Source organism: Hipposideros armiger, unplaced genomic scaffold (assembly GCF_001890085.2).
Source record: "Hipposideros armiger isolate ML-2016 unplaced genomic scaffold, ASM189008v1 scaffold_43, whole genome shotgun sequence".
Taxonomy (NCBI): domain Eukaryota; kingdom Metazoa; phylum Chordata; class Mammalia; order Chiroptera; family Hipposideridae; genus Hipposideros; species Hipposideros armiger.
The window spans coordinates 1219963-1238341 of record NW_017731393.1 but is presented as its reverse complement, the minus strand read 5'-3'; the positions used below and the strand labels follow the sequence as shown (position 1 = coordinate 1238341).

Here is an 18379-nt window from a genome sequence, read left to right as displayed (position 1 = left end):
GGGGGGGGGTGGCGTCAGGAATCTGGACGAGAACACATGGGGGACCAGACAGCACAGTCGCATTTGCACCGCAGCCGGAGGAACAAGACACGGGCGGTGCGGGGTTCCTGGGGGTGAGAGACGGCAGGGCGGTGAGGATCCTGCACTGGGACACGGTAAGGCTGTGTGAGCCTGGAGATCAGGGCAGAGGAGTAGGGGGTGGCCGGGCGTCCAGTGTGTGCCTGGGCAGGGGGCAGGCAGCGCGGTGTCTCAGACGGGAGACAAGGGGCTGCAGAGGGCAGCCGGCCAAGTCCTAGGGCCCTAATTAGAAAGCGCTCTGAGGACGTCGGGCAAACAGGCATGTCCTGATGATGGCAGGTCAGGTGTGAGGAAGACTGAAAATCTGCTGTGGGGTTTAGCAGCGTGGACGTGGTTGGTGACCTTGACGAGCAGTTTCAATGGAGGCCAAGCCTGCTTGGAATGGGCTCAAGAAGGAACGCGGGGAGAGGAGTGGAGACAGTGAGGCCAGGTGACACTCAGGGGCACTGGCTAGAAAAGGGGCAGAGAGTGGCGCAGCCACTGAGGGGGTGGGGCCGGAGATCACGTTTCCTGGGGGGGGGACCCCCATGCTTTTGGTTGGGTGATGGGGGAGGTGCCGGCTGTGCAGGGGCGAGAGGACGATGGTGATGGAGGCTGGGATGGGAGATGGGCTGGCCTCCGCGGGGCCTGTGGGCAGCGGCTTGCCCCTGGCCCCTGCACGGCCCGGCCGGCGCATGGGGACAGAAGGGCTTGTGAGGTGAGGCTCAGGGAGCGCCTGCCCTTCTCACTGCCGCAGCTTCCTCGTTGAGCTGGAGGTCTGGTGGCCAGATGACAGGTGACTGCGAGGCTGGGAGCAAGCATTAGGGCTCTGAGGAGAAGTCGTAACACAGGTACCCACAGAGTGGGAGCGTGGCTGGACGGGGGCCACTCGAGGTAGTGGCCAGGAACTGAAGAGGCAGGCAGCTGCTGGCCGCTTGAGCTGCACAGGGTGGGTGGAGAGTTGTAAACGACCAGGACTGGGTAAGCAGAGTGAGAAGGGGCAGGGAGTTCAAGGTATGCACCAGGCCCTTGGGCCTGTGATTGGTCCGGAGGGAAGTGAGGTCCTGCGGCGGAGGTGTGCGGGGCATTCGGCAGGTCCAGAGGTGGACGGACGGCGGGGCCGAGACAGCAAGAGGAGAGCTGGTTCTGGTTCTGGAGAGAGAGGCTTGGCCTTGAGCTGGGAAGGGGTCACGACAGCGTTGGGTGTGGCCATGGAAATGAAGATGAGATGGTGGGAGCAGAGTTCAGGACCTGAGAGGCTGGGTGCTGCTGGCATTGCTGTCGTGGGTACAGAATCATCGCAAAGGATGGCAGAGTGGGGTTGAGAGCCTGAGAGGCCTGGGAGCCCGGAGGAGGCGGGCGGTCGTGGTGCAGTTCAGGAGCAGGGTCTCCAGGGGTGAGGACACCCGTTGCTCCTTCAGGCGGCCAGTGTGGGGGTGCTGCAGAGACAGCCAGCTTTCTGTGGCAGGACGGAAGGAGCGCAGGGGCCTCTGTCACATGGGCTCCCAGGTGAGGACCCCATGTACACACTGAGCAGCAGGGCTCCAGGCCCCACACCTCTGCACGGCCGGCCGTTGTGCCTGGGGACTGTGGGCAGATAGCATGGCGGTCCTCCAGGCTTCTGTTCTTTATGCCCAGACTGCCAGTCCTTAGGAGACAGAGTGGCCACAGCGCCCGCCTGGGCGGTGCGCTTTCAGAGGCTTCTGTGTTGGTTTAGTTTTTCACTGTGCATTGTGATTATTTCACAGGTCCTTCTTGTTGGCATGCTGTTTACATCCCCCCTTTTTTTTAAATGACAGTTATAGATTTTTGTTTGACCAGAACTCTGGTTTGTGATGAAGACACAAATTATCAGAGTCTGCGACTGAGCTGGGCCTCGAAGACCAGCTGTGACCAGAGAAAAGGTAAGGCGTGTGTGTCCCAGCAGAGTGAAGGGTTGGTGGCACACTCGGGTGTCTTTTTAAAATCTTTGTTCTCTGTGCTTTTACTCTTATTCAGATACTCCTTTGTTGGAGCCGGTTTTATGATTTAAGCAACAACATCTCATACTGTCAGACTGTCCACATAAACCGCGATTCTCGCTTGTGCTCTGAAGTAGGTGACAGTCTCTGCACATAATGGATAAGCATCCTGTCACTCCCAGCAGTACCGTTTGTCACAGTGAATTAGTAAAAGTTCTGGAAGCCAGGTGGACACTTCGTTACCTGTTGGAAACCCCTCCTCTGACTTCTGTCCAAGTTTTGGCCTTTCTAGGGTTACTTCTCCGACAGGTGGCACAGAGGGTTCAGCAGCATTTGCTGCCACGTGCATGTGTCACGGGGGACGAAGGTGGGGAGTCCCTTGTTAGCGGCTGGGACTTCGGCCACAGTAGGGGTGCAGGCGAGCTCTGCCTGGGAAGGTCGCTATGGTCGCCTGTGGGAACTGACTCCAGGGGACAGCATGCTGGGGGACTGAGACAGGTCTGTGCTCTCTGGAGCCTTTTGGGGAGGGGGGGTGAAGGGGCCTCCTAGAGCCCCTGCTGGGCAGTAAGTCTGTGATGTCCAGAACAGACGCCTGCCACCCCGCGGGCACGGTGCTGAGTGTTTCACGTGTACGTGTCACACTCCTGGGCCAACCTAGGAGGCAGTGTGCTGTCTACACCTTTCCTCCATGATGCAGCCAAGACACGGAGCAGCCTGCTCGGGTTACGTGGGAAGGGGTGGGGCTGAAATTGGGACCCTGAAACCTGGCTTCAGCCACATTCATGACCACCTTGCTGTGTCACCTCTCTGGACATGACTCACCTAGCGAGGGACTAAGAGAGAATGTTAAGTAGTCATTGAAGCATGGCGGGAAGAGTTCAGCACTTGGGAAAGCCTCATGCTGAGTTGTGCATTGTCATAAAGCGAAGTGAAGAAAAGGACATTACGCTGTAACCATCTCACTGTGTTTAACCTCCCCCACCCGAAACACCCTCCAAACACAAAACCGTGCTTAGACAAAATGACTAGAAATAAATACACAAAAATGTTAAAAGTGATGATCTTTGGGTCAGTCTTCAGATTATAGAAGTTTTAACCTTTGTCTATCTTTTCGTAAGTTCAAAATGTCTATAATTAGAAAAATTTTCCCCTATAGGAAGTTGCAAAAGTAGGACATAGCGTCCCTTGTGCCCTCAGCCCAGTGTGCGAGTGGTGATATCTTCCAGAGCTGGCGCAGGAGCCAGCAGGCACCGAGACTGGCCTCAGTCAGTCCCCCAGTTTCACACGCTGTCCTGCGCGTCTTCCTCTGTATTTTGCTGCCACGTGCAGATTTGTGTCACCACCATGAGCAGGACACGAGGTGCTTCCATCGCCTCGAGGGGACTGCCTGCTGCTCCCCTGTAGCCACACCGCCCCGCGGCTCTGCTTCACATCTGTAGTTTGTCGTTTAGAGGGTGTTGTATAAATGTGGTCATGCTGTGTGTCACCTTTTGAGACTGGCTCGTCTCGCTCGCCATAACGTCCTTCAGACACATGCACCAGCTGCTGCGCGTTTCAGCAGTTCCTCCTCGTTCCTGTAAGGGTGTTTCATTCTGCCCTCGTTGGCTGCGGGCATCAAGTGGTGCCGTTCTCGGCCCCTGTTCCCTGGCGCACAGGTTGTGTGTGGACACAAGTCCCGTCTCGGGGGCCCGTGCCGCCGAGTGCACTTACTGGTCGTGTGGCAGGTCTGTGTAGTGGACAGGAAGCTGCCCTGACCCCTCGTGCAGCTGGGCCATGGTACAGCCATTCCCTCCTCAGAACTGGCCTTCCCACTGGTTTTTCCTTTGGCCATTCTAAAAGACACAATGACACCTCATTGTGACTTTAATTTGCATGTCTTTCATGGCTAATGAGGTGAGATCTTTTCCTGCTCCTGGTTGCCTTTCTGTGTCTCTGTAGTGAAATGTCTTCATCTTTTGTCCATTTTCTAATTGGATTGTTTGCGTTTTAAAAAAAACTTTATTGGGGAACAATGTGTTTTTTTTGTTTGTTTGTTTTCCAGGACAGTGTGTCTTTTCCAGGACCCAGTCTCAGTTTTCAATCTAGTTGTTGGAGGGCACAGCCCACCATCCCATGTGGAGTCGAACCGGCAACCTTGTTAAGAGCATGCATGCTAACCAACTGAGCCATCCGGCCACCCGGATTGTTTGCATTTTTACTGTTGAGTTTTGAGTTCTTTATATGCCCTAGATACTGTCTTTGTTAGATATGTGCTTTATGCATACTTTGTCCCATTTCATTTTGTAGTTTGTCTTTTTGTCTTAACGGCGTCTTCTAGAGAACGTTTTACGTTTCGATGAGGTCCGGTTGATCAGTTGTCCTGTTATGTATGGCTTGTGCTCTTGGTGTCACGTGTCAGAGCGCTTTACCTGGTCCTAGCTTGCAAAGATTTTTCTCCTGTGTTTTCTTGTAAAAGTTTCATAGTTTTGTATTTCTCATTTACATCCGTGATGTGTTTGAATTAATTTTTGCACAAGGTGTGAGGTTTGGGTCGAGGTCCGTTTCTTCGCCCGTGGGTGGCAGTCGCTCCAGCCCATGGTCCTCCCTCCATGGAATGGCTTCTGCACCTCTGCGAGCGTCACTTGGGTGACTCATGTGGGTCTCTCTCCAGTTCTTTCTGATCTATTGATCCATGTCTTGCCCCCACGCTGTATTGATAACTATATAGTAAGATTTAATGTAAAGCACACTGATTCCTCCCCCCTCAGTCTTCATTTGCAAACTTGTCTTAGCTGTTGCACTTTGCCTGCCCACATAGACTGTAGACTAAGCTTGTCTACACCCCAAAACATTGCTGTGCTTTTCTTCGGAGCTGCGTTAAACCTGTAGGTGAGTGTGGGGAACGATGCGTCTACCATGTCGTCTCCCAGCCCCTGGGCTCGGTGTGTCTCACGTACCTGGGCATCCCTGACATCTTGCAGCAGCGCTGTCACTGTCAGCACTCCGCCTGTACGTGTGTTGTTAGGTTTACACTGAAGTACTTAACTTTATTTGGAGCGACTGTAACTAGCATTGTGGTTTTAATTTCGGTTTTTGCATTTGTTCTAGTATGAAATGTGCCCGGGTTTTGTGTCGGTCTTGTGTCCTGTGCCTGCTGCGCTCACTCATTAGTTCCTGGAGTTGTTGGTGTTTTTTGTAATTACCTTGGATTTCCTGCTTAGCCCTGTCATTTGCAGATAAGGTGGGGTGACGGTGGTGGTGACAGTCTGGACTGTCCAGTCCACCTCCCGGGGGGTGATCCAGATGCCCCCTCCGTCTTTTCTGACTCCACACGTGGGGAAGGAAGCCCCTTCCCGGGCTGCCCCGTTTTTTATCAGCTGAGTATTTATTAAGGATACCCCCGCTGCCCCCCACTCTCTCTCAGGAGATTTTATTGTTTGGGGCTAAAGGAGTTTTTACTCCACAAGCAATACAGACAGTTTCAAGAGAATAGCCTTTCTGTGATGATGTCCGCCAGCTGGCTGGGCGCTGAGCCCTCGCACGTACCCACCTTCTCACTGGGAAGGGGGCCTTGGCAGAGGTGACAGGACGGGCGACGGGCGGAGTGGTACGCAGCCCGGGGACATCTCCCTGCACAGCCGTTCACGGGGAGGACCTGCGGCTCTTGGCAGCTTCTCTGCTCTTGCTCGGTGAGCTCTGTGTTTCCACCTGTGTGAACTACGCACCTGTGGGAAACGTGCGGCTCTGATACGTGTTGATCTCCATTGAGTGTCAGGGCACAGGTGGTTTTGTTAGAAATATGCACTGGGTTTCGTACTACAGATCACTGATAGAAGCCAGCACTTAATTGTATGTATAAGATGACTTCTGACACTAACTTATTCTAGAAGGTTCTTACTGACCTGGTCTAGTAGAAGATAACAAAGGTTTTTCTTAATATTTAATGGTTTCTCCTAAGTATATCTGTATGCTAATATTAAAGTAATTTGTGCCAAGTAGTGCTCAAATGTGTTTCCTTTGAAGGCCGAGCTGGACGAGTGTCTAAAGGATACTGTTACCGCATGATACACCGGGATTTCTGGGACAGCGTCATCCCCGACCAGGTTGTTCCGGAGATGTTGGTAAACCCACTTTGGTGATTTTCAAAGTTTAGCTTTTTATAGATGGAGTTTTACTGTACAGTCTAAGTGATGTAATTTTAAATGAGGTATAGTTTTGATTCCAGGGAAAATCATTGTCTGGCCCAAGTCGTCCTCAGTCCCAGTACCAGCTTCTGTTTATTGAGCGCCAGCCTTCTGCTGGGGGCTTGCCCTGTCTCACGGTCTTAACCAGAGCAGCGCTTCCTGGCGTCTGTCTGCTGGCTGCCTCGGTTGTCCTTGTGTGTGTGCTTTCACTTTCCTTCGGAATTGGCAGGCGGCGGCGTGTGTCCTTTTTCCTGTCGTCTCCTCTTTCTCCCCCTTTTCTCTCTCTCTCGCCCTTTTCCTCTCCCCTTCCTCCTCTCCCTCCTCCTTTCTCTCCTCTTTCTTTATCACCCGCTCTCTTCCCTTCTCTCCTGTTCTTTCTCTTCTGTCACCCCTTTCTTTCTCTCCTCCTCTCTGCTTCTCCCTCTCCAAAGTGCTAGTCATGTGAATAGGTTCATGGATTTCGTTATTTTATTATTTCCCAATTCAAGTTTTGTCCTTTTCAGCGGTGTCCATTGGGGAGCACAGTATTGAAAGTGAAGTTACTGGACATGGGGGAGCCCCGCGCTCTGCTGGCCACGGCCCTCTCCCCGCCCAGCCTGAGCGACATCGAGCGCACCGTCCTCCTCCTGAAGGAGGTAGGCCTGTCCCACGCGTGGTAGCCGCGGCAGAGCTCGACTTCTGTGACACACTTGTTTCATAATGCGAGTATCTTCAAGGTAGTTTGTTGTAAACACTCAGCATTTGCTTGAAAGAGCGTGTATAATGACTAGCTACTGATGTCAGACCCCACGCGTGGTTTACATCCGCCTTTCAGTGGTCTGGCTGAAACTTCTGTTCCTACCTCTGCATTGCTTTCCCTCTCCATCCGTCTGTCACTTGCTGCCTACCCACCCCCTCTATTTTGACACTGCTTGGGTTTCTAGGAAAGATACTGTCAAATTAAGGAAGTTCCCCCCCCCCCACAAATCAGCATGTTTTGTTGTACGTGATCAGTGTGATACGCTAGTTGGATCTTTGGTTTAGTACTGTACATGCCCTAGTTGGTAAACTGTGAGTTATGTAGACTTGTGGGGGTGCCCTTGAGTGTTCGCTCCCAGGACCATCCTTTTTAAAAAATAACAAAATGTGTTCTAAGTTCCAAAAATCAAATTAAAAAAATGTGTTGGTACAGTCAACTTTTGTAATCTTTTAGAACCTTATTCACCAAAATTTGTCTTCATTTCCTGTTTTAGACTCCTTGCCTTAGAGAAAACAGTGGCAGTCAGTGCTTACTAACGGTGCTGTTTGTCTTACAAAGGTTGGTGCACTTGCAGTCTGTGGGCAGAGTGAGGACGAGAACCCCCACGATGGTGAATTAACTTTCTTAGGACGAGTTTTGGCCCAGCTTCCTGTCAGTCAGCAGCTCGGGAAGCTCATCGTCCTGGGACACGTGTTTGGGTGCCTGAATGACTGTCTCATCATAGGTAGGTGTGGGGGCAGGGCAGCGGGAGGCTGCGGCGCCTTCTGTCTCACGCTGCTTCTCCCCTTGTCAGCGGCAGCTCTGTCTTTGAAGAACTTCTTCGTGATGCCTTTCAGGCAGCACCTGGATGGATACAGGTATTTCACACTCGTGTTTCAACCCTTGTGCCGCGACGGTCGGGTATATCCGAATGAATAGATCTGAAATTTTTATATGTAAAAATAATGTCATTTCTATGTAAAGTACCTCAAATTGTTATTAAATGCATAAGATAGTCAAAATATCAAGTATTTGTTTTTTTGTGAATTTCTGACACATTTTGGAAAAAAACAAACTTGAAATCAATTAACACAGCGAAAGAGTTAAGAGCCACTTTGTTTACTGGGCTCTACTGACACTCGTTGCTGTCTGTTTATAGGAACAAAGTGAATTTCTCCAGCAGCAGTCAGAGTGACTGTATCGCACTCGTCGAGGCGTTTAAAGTAAGTTTTTCTCTGTGCGCCAGTATAGCAGCCACTGCAGTTACGCGTTCGCACGCCATAAACCTCGCTCTGTCGAGAGTTGTGGCAGGGTCTTGAGTCTAGCATGAAAAATAAACTGTTGGAAGAAGTAGGTGGGACTGGGAGTCCAGTTTTGTGAAGTTGATTGAAAAATTAAATTAGTAAATTCTCTGTGGTCAAACTGTGTTGAAATTAGACTTTAAAAGAACATTTGAGTAACCACTAATGTATTCTGAAGCCCTGGATCCTTGCTTTTTTAGGCGTGGCAGGCCTGCAGACAAAAAGGAGAGCTGCGGCACCCAAAGGTAGGTTTCTGTGTTCCCCCAGGGATCAGAGATCCCAAGAGGCATTCTGACTCAGCCTGACAGCTGCATGTGTGCCAGCCTGAGTCCTCGGTGGCATAGTCCTTGGTGGCACTGATAGCTGTAATGGGTGCCGGCTGAGGGGCTTACATGCCTGTCACTTGCTGTAGGCGCTGCCCACTGAGCAGCAGCGACCCTTCTATAGTGTCAGGAGCTTCCGGCTGTGACTGCTCAGTCCCTGCAGGTGGTGGGTGGTGCCTGGGCTGTTGGCTGCAAACGAGAACCCGGAATCCTTGCCCTTTGCTGTTTTCAGCTAAGTTTTACATCACGGGCTGAAAAAAACTCAACTTGGCAGCATCCGCCCGTTTCTGACCAGGTTCTGTTGTTCCTTCTACACTAATTAGGTTCAAAAGACTGCTGATGGGTCTGCCTGTGTTTAAATTTGCCAGGATGTATCCTTCCAGTAACTATGAGTTACCCACTAAAGCAGTAATTTGTACATTGATATTGAGTATTATGCTTTTATGTATTTCAAGGTTGAACTTGACTGGGGACGGTTAAATTACATTCAAATCAAGAGAATTAGAGAAGTAAGTCATAGTACACAGGCAGCCGTGAGTACATCGAAAAGTATATCCTGTTTCCAACTGTAATAGAATTTATGTATGTATGTTTGCTATATATTTATATAATAACTTATCAATATCTGTATACATAGATTTATGTAAAACATAATATATTTCATATAATTCATGTATAATTGTTATATGTACCTACTTATATATATTTATATGATATTTAATATAATTACATGGCGTTATAAGTAACAGTCCTATAACTTCAAAGTGATAACATCATCTTCCTCATTTTGAGTCTTGTGTACTTGTGCCCTCTCTCTGTGTCTCAGTTAGATTTGTGTGTTCAGGGGCAGGGGGTCAGTGATTTGCCAGAAGCCCCACAGAACTCAGGGAAGCTGTTATGCTCACGGTTACGGCCTATTATAGTTAGAGGATCAGACTAAGTCAGCAAAAGGGAAAGGCACGTTGTGGGCGGGGCGGGTGAGGGGGAGTCCAGAGGAGACCAGGTGCAAGGTTCCTGTCATCTTCTCCCAGGGGGTCTTGAGGATGATCGACTCTCCCAGCAGTGACGTGTGACAGCGGGATGGAGTATTGCCAACCAGCCTTGGTGTCTGGGGCTTTATGGAGGGAGGGTTAGGTAGGCATGGGGTGCCCGTGTGGCTGACCTTAGTTACTTAGTTTCTAGCCCCTCCAGAGGTCACATTGATTCTGAAGGCCCAAGGCCCCCACCATGCAAAAATCACATTGCTGCCATAAACTGTGTTGTGTCCAGGGCCTCGGGTAAACCAAGGCGGCCCAAGTTAGAGCAGTCCAGGGTTGAGGGCTTCCTCAGGAGCCTGGCCGAGTGTGGACAGCCCAGGCCTGCTGTGTGATGCTTAGCCTGCTCTCCTGTGTTTTCAGAGAGTTCCTCTTGGTTTGATTTTCCTGGGTAGGAGTTTTGAGGGGAAGGGAATGGTGGAGGACTTTATTAATTTTAGCTTTTTCTATTGATTTAGTTCCTCACGTCTTTTGGTTTCCTATTTTAGTCTTCCTGAGTATTTAATTTGGTAATGCTGTCAGTATTTCTTATTAAAAGCATTTAAAGCTGTGGATTTTCTTGTGCGCACAGTTTGGATCATGTCCCGTTGATGTTTGATGTGTAGGTGTCCCCGTCTGTAATGGTTTTCAGTGTGGGTTTCCTCCATTGACTCCAGAATTTTTTGAAGAGTATTTCACTTTCCAGGGAGAAAGAAATATTTTTAGATATTCTGTTTTGTTGTTAATTTCTGATTTGATTGCATTTGGTCATACAAAGTGACTTGCATAATTTTAAATTGATTTTTAATTAGAGGTTTTGTGTGACCACAGCCTTATGAGAGAGTCAGTAGCATGGATACACACGTGCCAACACGTGGGGGGCTTGGCCCTTCCTTCTTGTCCCCAGGGTTTCTCCCTCCTCAGTTTTTATATCTTCCCAGTTCTTTTTAGCTGTTTTTTCCCTGTTATGTTGATACTTGTGGTTTGTATGGTTTTTACTTTTTGTGATTTATTATAACTTTGTGGTAACTTAATTTACAATCAGTTCAGAGGTATTTGGACGTGTGTATTCTCATCTATATTCTCATCAGACACTTGCAGTTTGATGTTTTGTGTGAAACAGCTTTATTGCAACTAGGTGTTTTGGGTTTTTGTTCAGGGTGACTGTTCAGCATTGGTCACTTAGCTTGTTTGAATCACAGAAGCAGTGCACATTCATGGCAGAGGTTTCAGAAGTGTTTAAAGCACAGGACATGGCACACTGTTCTGATACCCACAGGGTATGTGGTTACGTGTTTCATGAGTGTGTTTATGAGTTGGATCCTGAAGCACATAAAGTTTGTGTCCTGGTATTTCATTAGCATCGTATTGAGCATCTGTTCAGTTTTTTGTTCGTGAGTCTTTGATAAGAGGGCCGTTAGTGTTGGCTGTGTTGGCCCGCAGACGGGTTGACGCGGTCTGTGTTGTCTTGTCATCTCACTACGCTGAGGAGCGCCAGTACTTTGAGATGTCGCATTTCACTGCTTTTCGTAGGTGGCTGAGTTGTACGAAGAACTGAAGAAGCGAGTCTCTCAGTTCAGCATGCACGTTGACTCCCGGCGGCCAGTCATGGACCATGAGTACACACACAAGCAGCGGTTCATCCTGCAGGTGTGCAGGCCCGGTTCCTCTTCAGGTTCTGTCTGCTGACTGGGTCTGCAGTGGGGAAAGCGCCACCTCCTTCCCTGAGCTGACCACACGTCAGAGGACGCTCAGGATCCACAGTGTCCATAATGTGCTTGGGAACTAGGAAGCACCGGTCCTGCACAGTTTGGGTTTTCCATGGCACTGAGTCGATGATCCAGACCTGTTGCAGATCTCTGGAGGCGTGTTTCAGTAGCGCAGCTGTTAGACTGCCTCAGGAGAGGTCCTTCCGGTTTAGCTTTTTTTTTGTTTGTTTTAGCTGAGCCGTCCTGCCACCTGTTGGCAGCTGTTGGCAGCTCAGCTCGGGCCGGGAATTGAACCGGCAACCCTGTTGCTCCAAGCTCACACTCTTGAGCGAGCTCTTAACCAACTGAGACACTCGGCCGGCCCATCGTTTTATCTTTTAAGAGAATAAAAAATGCTCTTAATATTCCACGTACATAGCTACTCCCTTGCACTGAAAATGTTGTTATAACTCAGAAGGTCATGATGAGGTGAGCTTTTGTGATGGAACCTTAGGGACCATGTGGAGGGATGTGTGTCCTAGAAGGTGACTCAGGTCCTCACATGGGGTCCCCAGGGAGGGTCCATTCATGGCGTCAGACGTTGGCCGGTGCAGGTAGAAGTGGATCCTGGGGAGATGCTGGGAAGGGGCAGATTCCTGGGTGTCAGATGGAGCAGGGCTGGGAGCGTGGCCCGCGGCTGTGTGCTTCGCATGGTGTGCTGTGCTGAAGAAGAGGCTCTGCAGGTGCTTTCTAGAAGGGAATATTGGCTGCGAGCCTGCTGCTCTGCATGTAAGTGCACCAACTGGCGTTTCATCTAAATCAGGGAAGGCCTGACCCATACAAGTCAGCGGTCAGGGCGGGCGGAGAAGCCGCCGGCTGCTGGCCATGAGGCACGTGTTTCTACACCGTTCGCTCCCGCTGAGCCCTAAACCCCACTGGAGAAGGGCTCAAAGCTCCTGGAAGAAAGCCCATGTTCAGAGTTTCTGTTACTGGGAAATAACCAGAACAGCAACCTTCTGGTGAAAGGTCTAGTTGTTTCTATAAACTCATCTTTCCCATTATAGAGGTTAGTATATTGGTGAGACAAACTGATAAAATAATGCTGTCACTTCATGAATCTAACTTTCTCTTCCAGGTGATACTGGCAGGTGCTTTTTATCCAAATTACTTTACTTTCGGGCAGCCTGATGAGGAGATGGCGGTGAGGGAGCTGGCTGGCAAAGACCCCAAGACAACCGTTGTGGTAGGTGGAGAACAGGCTGTCTCTGGGGCTCGGGTCCCTGGTGCCCAGATGGTGGAACTGCATTTTGGTGTGGCTCATCCAGGGCCTTTTATTTCTCCGCTGCTCCTGTTTTCATAAGTACTACGGGTTTGTCCCCAACAGTGGATGTTATATTAATAGCTTGTTTGACCTTCACACATGTCTACTCGCACATCCGTCTTCCTTTTTTGCAGACCTGGCCTTAAAACAGAGCCTTGAGAAGTTGTGTGCCATTTTGAAGGATTTGAGACACTTCTCCATAAGTTTAAGCACATTTGTCAATTGACAACTTCATTTTATTAACACGTTTAGCGCCATGTCTGACACTATACTTTCCGTTTGGACCGCGTCAGTCACTGATGACTGATGATATACAATTTAAAAAATTATATTCTTCTATTAGGAAAACTAATTTCATTTGAATCGCTTTCACATGTTTCTTCTACTGACATTGTCACTGTTACGGGTAAACAAAAATTTTTTAAACTGCACTGGAACACGAACCACAGACAACCGACTGAAGAGAAAGCATATCGGTGAAATCTGATATTGCAGGCTAAACGGAAAGGAAGACAAAACAGGCTTGGCGCGTAACGTGTTAATTGACAAAGTGAAATGTGACTGGTTGGCTGCTTAGCACTGCAGTTTTCACTGTGGTCCCCAAACCCAGTAGAACCACCAGAGTGTGTTTATTTTTAAATTTCTGTTTGAGGGCCCTGAGCCACAGAATCCGAACCAGAAGGTGTGGACTGGAAATTAGCATTTAAATGATGTGTTTGGGTGAACCTGACGGTCAGCCGCTGGAACTGGCCTTGGACCACCATCTGTGACCATCTGTTTAAAGCTGAGCACACATGATGTCAGGAGGCACACCTAGACGAAAGCACCTGGGAACTGGGCTTTTACTGGTCAGCATGTGCCTGCTAAGGGGTGGAGCACGTGGTCATTGCCAGCTCCAGTTCCTCTGACTTACTGGTGCAGTCAGTCACAGGAGACGGGTTGACAGGAGAGGCTTGGCTTCCTGGAGCGGTTGGCACAGAGATCTTTGAGGAGCACTGACAGCTCAGTGCTCAAGCGGCCGGATGCAGCTCCTGCCTGGGAGGGGCGTTGGTGTGAGAAGCACCATCCAGGACGCTGCTGGTTGATGGCCCCTCAGCTGGGCATGAGGGCCGGGCTTGCTGCCTGCACCCACGAGCCAGCCGGTGCATGCTCTGGGGGCCCCAGATGACCCCCTTACTTGTGCACTCTAAAAGTATACTTGGCACGCATGTGTCTGAGCGTGCCTTTGTGACGTCCTCTGTTGTTCTCTGAGCTGCATGTGGACCCTCTGACTGGCCGATTCCTCATCCTCGGTCCCCGCACTGTGGCTCTTGAGTCCCAGGGCAGCGCCATAACCTGTCCCAGGAGACTGCACCAGACCTGAGATCGCAGCCCGGGCTTTTGACCCACCCAACGCCTTCATGGAGCTGAAGTGACCCTGAGAGAGCAGGACCTGGTCTCCTGCCAGAGCCAGAGCTCGGCGCACCTGTCGCCCTGGCCGGGGAGGGGGCACACTCAGGCTGCACATTCACGTCTGGCTGTGGTGCCCAGGTCTTCATTTTTCAGTTAGACTTTTATTAACGGGAAGAATTAGCCTTTATTTTTCATGTACTTATTAAAACTTAGATATGGGCCGGCCGAGCGGCGCGATGGTTAAGAACTGGCTTGGGATGCCAGAGGGCCCCGGTTCGGATCCCACATATGAGGGCCAGTGACACTGCCCTCTACAGCTAAGATGCTGAACGACAGCTCAACCTGGAGCTGGGCTGCCCATGAGGCGACGGCGTAGGCTGCAGCCCCTGTGGCAGTGGGTTGCCATGGGCTACCATATGTAGCCAGCAGCCAGCATGGGCGGCCAGCAGCCGCAGTGAGCAGCCGTCCAGAAGCCAGCGACTGATGTGCCTCGCCGGGAAGAGCGCAATGATGGTGCCAACTTGGGCCAGTGAAGCAACGTCCACCACAACTAGACTGAAGAACAAAACGACAGCAACTTGTCTGTTCCCCTTCCCCCAATTCCCTAGCACTGTTCCGATCCCCCCAATTCCCCAATAAAAATCTTTAAAAACAAAAACAAAAACAAAAACAAAACTTAGGTATAATTTAAGTCATTAGTTTTTTTCAAAGATTTTTATTGGGGAATTGGGGAAGGGGAACATTGTGTTTTTCCAGGACCCATCAGCTCCAAGTCTAGTTGGGGGACGTGGGGAGTCCACCATCCCATGTGGGAGTTGAATCGGCAACCTTGTTGTTAGTAGCACGTGCTCTCACCAGCTGAGTCATTTTGCCACCTGTTGGCAGCTCAGTGGCAGCTCAGTTCTGGCGCAGCTCACTGGCCCATGTGGGAATCGAACCGGTCACCCTGTTGCTCAGAGCTCATGTTCTTAACCAGCTGTGCCACTCGGCTGGCCCTAAGTCATTAGTTTTTAAATGCATTTCTTCATAGATGCTGCACCTGTGGTTAGAGACAGTAAAGTGTCACTGTGAGCTAAAAACCGTGCTCGTGCGCGATAGCTGTCTCGTTAGCTCTCATGCCAACTGTGCTGTGTTTTTCAGCTGAAGCATGTCCCTCCTTACGGCTTCCTCTACTATAAACAACTCCAGTCTCTCTTCAGGCAGTGCGGTCAAGTCAAGTCCATTGTATTTGATGGGGCAAAGTAAGTCATTTGTTTTTGCATTTCATTGTGGTTGTGAAAGAACCCAGAAGTGTGCAGTGCTTACAGGAGCCGGCTCTCAGAATGAGAGCATGTGGGCCGGCTCTGCTCCATGTAGCTCCCACCAACTTAGAGGCACAGAGCAGTGTGTGGTCAGTGGTCTGAGGCGAGGACGACCCCAGGACATAGTGTCCTCAGGTTGTCCCTGGACTGACACGCGCCACTGGTAACACGTCCCTCTGTAGGCCCCAAAGGTGCCCTGAAATGGAATTTGTCTGCTTATAATTACTTAGAACACCTGTTCCAAATGTTTTGGATGACAAAAACTTAGTTACATTTGCCCTTATTTTAATCGCAGGAACAAATGCATGTTTTGGAGCATTAGTCCCAGTTTTCATTTCCCAGAGGGAATGTTTATACACTGAAGAGACATATTTTTAAGTTGATTTTTAAAATTAGAAAAACTTTCTAATATTCTATAAATTTTATTTAATTTACAAATTTTGTAAATCTGTTGGGTTATTGGAAAAGTCATGACATATTTTTTCTGTTTTTCTTTGCAAAAATGCATCATGACTTTTCCAACAACCCAATAGTAAAGAAGGAACACTTACTTTTTTCTCTAAGGTCTGATAACTCAAGTTGAGCATGTTAAATTCATTTTCAATTTGGATAAATTCCACCAGACATCTTAAGTTCTGTTCTTATGGTTAATGTTGAATGTAAATGCCTCCCATGGCAAAATCTCCCAAGTACTTTCACACCTGCTCTGGGTTAACTGCATTTACAGTGTCAGGTTTTCTTACATTTATGATACAAATTACAAACGGTCAGATCCTTGGTCATATGTGTAAAGTCACTTGTTTAGAACGAGTCACATGGCTAAAGTGTCTTTCCTGAGGACTGCACATCTGTGTGCTTGTTTGAGGCTCTGGGGACATGAGGATGCTCTTGGGCTGAGCTGAGTGGTCAGCAGCCTGAGCTCTCATGGAGGGTGTGCAGCCACTTCTGTCACCAAGCTTCACGACCAGATTGGACTCTGGGTTAGTTTCTTACTCCTCGCATCTGGGATCTTTTTGCAGTGGTTTTAGTTACATCCTACACGATTCCTCCTATCTCTGGATTTTTCATCACACCACCAGTGTCATGCTTGTCACATGGGGAAGTCACAGTGTCCTGTTCACCAGCAGCACTTCTTTTTTTTAGCTGAGCCATCCTGCCACCTGTTGGCAGCTCAGCAGCAACTCAGCTCGGGCCGGGCATCGAACCACTGTTGCTCAGAGCTCACACTCTTGAGCGAGCTCTTAACCAACTGAGCCACTCGGCTGGCCCTAACAGCAGCACTTCTTGTGCGACAGATAAGACAGAATGACATTGAGTAGTATTTGAAAGAGTGAGGCCTGTAACCCTCGTCTTTGCAGAATTGGTGAGGTCCAACGGCATGTGAGCACAGGTGGCCCCGAGAGCCTTTAGCTCAGTGGGAGGGGCGGAGAGGAAAACGCGCCTGTGATTGGAGGAAGACACTGTGTCTCAGACTCAAAGTGCACACAGTGCCTGCTGATCCCTTGGGACTTGCTCAGGTGTCTGAGGTGGGCCCTGGGGAGGAGGAGGCCTGGGGCTGGTGGAGCAGGGTGGGGTGGTGGCCAGGGAGCCCAGTGTGAACCCACTATGACTTTGGAGAGGGTCTGGAGGTCAGGTGCTATTTGTGGCCGACGGACGCGTGTGAACGTGAGCAGATGGGCATCCGGAGACCTGAGTGTTCTGACTGAACTGTTTCATGGAACTTAATGAGTGAATGATGGAGCATAAACCGTGGGTGTTTGCAGAGCAAACCAAGGCCAAGGAGGCAGATGCGAACCGGAGCGGTGATGTTTGAGGTGCAGAGGAGATGGAGGACTGCGGGAAGACCTTGGCTCTGGCTAGTTGCTTGCTTGTGGAGGGTGGGGTTTTCCCGCCGGGGTGTGGATGGGACGACCAGCAGCAGAGGCCAGGCAGGAAGGTTGGTGTGTGTGTAATGTCACAGCTGCAGACACCTCTGGGAGAGCAGGATATTGGAAATGTGGGCTAAAGATTGAAAGGAATTATTTCTAAGGACAGACTTAGGAGCCCTGTAGAGAAAGAAGACAGATGGGGTGAGTGCGTCGGCAGAGGAAAGAGGAAAGTGCCGGGCTCAGTCAGCAGTACCTGTTTACCAGCGCTCGCTTAAGGGGTTAAGGGGCCCCGGGTGGGTGAGTGGGCAGGGAGGACAATGTGGCTGAGAGGAGGGGTACAGATAGGCACTCATTCCGAGGTGGGGAGCGGGGCGCTAATTCTGTACCGCCTTCCTTCCCGTGGGCTCAGGATCCTTCCAGGTCACTCAGATTGCTGCATTTCCACGGCAGTAGGTACGGCCGGTGGTGTTTTGACCCTGGAGCATTTTGACATTCAGATACAAACAAATGTAAACTTGAAGTTCCTTTCTGTGAGGCACCCTTACTGCGGCTTGATCCCCCACCGCCCCCAGGGACACGGGTGGGAGAGGCCCGAGCCATGGTGAGGTGGGGTGCTCATCAGCACTTGGGAATGAAGGAACCTGGCAGTTTTTGGGGGAGAGCACCAAATCACTGAACTGCTGAGTGTGGTTTGATCTGTGTTTCATTTTATAATAAAATAGAAAAGTCCCAAAACCTGTCATTCTGTTTTAATTATGAGAATTAAGATTTCTTAACTGAAGATTCGATTTGAACTCAGCGTTTATTCTGCATAATACATAGGATGATACCTAGTTTAATGATATGTCATTATAATTTTATTTCTCCTAAGTGCATAATTTTCTCTTATATAAGTACTTCCTGATTAATTATGGAATGAAGAGTTACTGACTGGTATTTTGAGGAGAGGTGTAAATGAATATTTCTGTCTAATCTTGCCGGAAATTAATGTGCACTTAGTTCTTTTTTTTCAGATGCCTGATCAGTTTATTTTTTTATTTACATTTGCGGAGCAGAGCCTTCGTGGAGTTTTCACGTAATCCAACAGAGAGATTTAAAACGCTTCCTGCGGTGTACATGGCTATTAAGATGTCTCAGCTCAAAGTTGCCCTTGAACTCAATGTTCATTCTGCAGAGGAGATCGAAGGGAAGGTGCAGGGAACAGCTGTTTCAAAGCTCAGGAATACCAGGTACTTGCAGAGGGAGGCCGGCAAGACTGCCCACCTGCTTGCAC

The 18379-nt window shown here is 49.7% G+C and overlaps 1 protein-coding gene across 1 annotated transcript in view; it reads left to right on the top strand.

Annotated features, from left to right (window-relative positions):
- Positions 1–18379, top strand: part of TDRD9 (tudor domain containing 9) — a 74725-nt gene that overhangs the window by 31063 nt on the left and 25283 nt on the right. The window contains exons 13-24 of the mRNA XM_019639209.1: positions 1857–1961; positions 6021–6118; positions 6685–6816; positions 7479–7644; positions 7714–7777; positions 8059–8122; positions 8401–8445; positions 8979–9032; positions 11070–11186; positions 12360–12467; positions 15078–15178; positions 18162–18335. Of these exons, the coding sequence (XP_019494754.1) occupies positions 1857–1961; positions 6021–6118; positions 6685–6816; positions 7479–7644; positions 7714–7777; positions 8059–8122; positions 8401–8445; positions 8979–9032; positions 11070–11186; positions 12360–12467; positions 15078–15178; positions 18162–18335 (1228 nt within the window). The remainder of the gene's footprint in view (positions 1–1856; positions 1962–6020; positions 6119–6684; positions 6817–7478; positions 7645–7713; positions 7778–8058; positions 8123–8400; positions 8446–8978; positions 9033–11069; positions 11187–12359; positions 12468–15077; positions 15179–18161; positions 18336–18379) is intronic.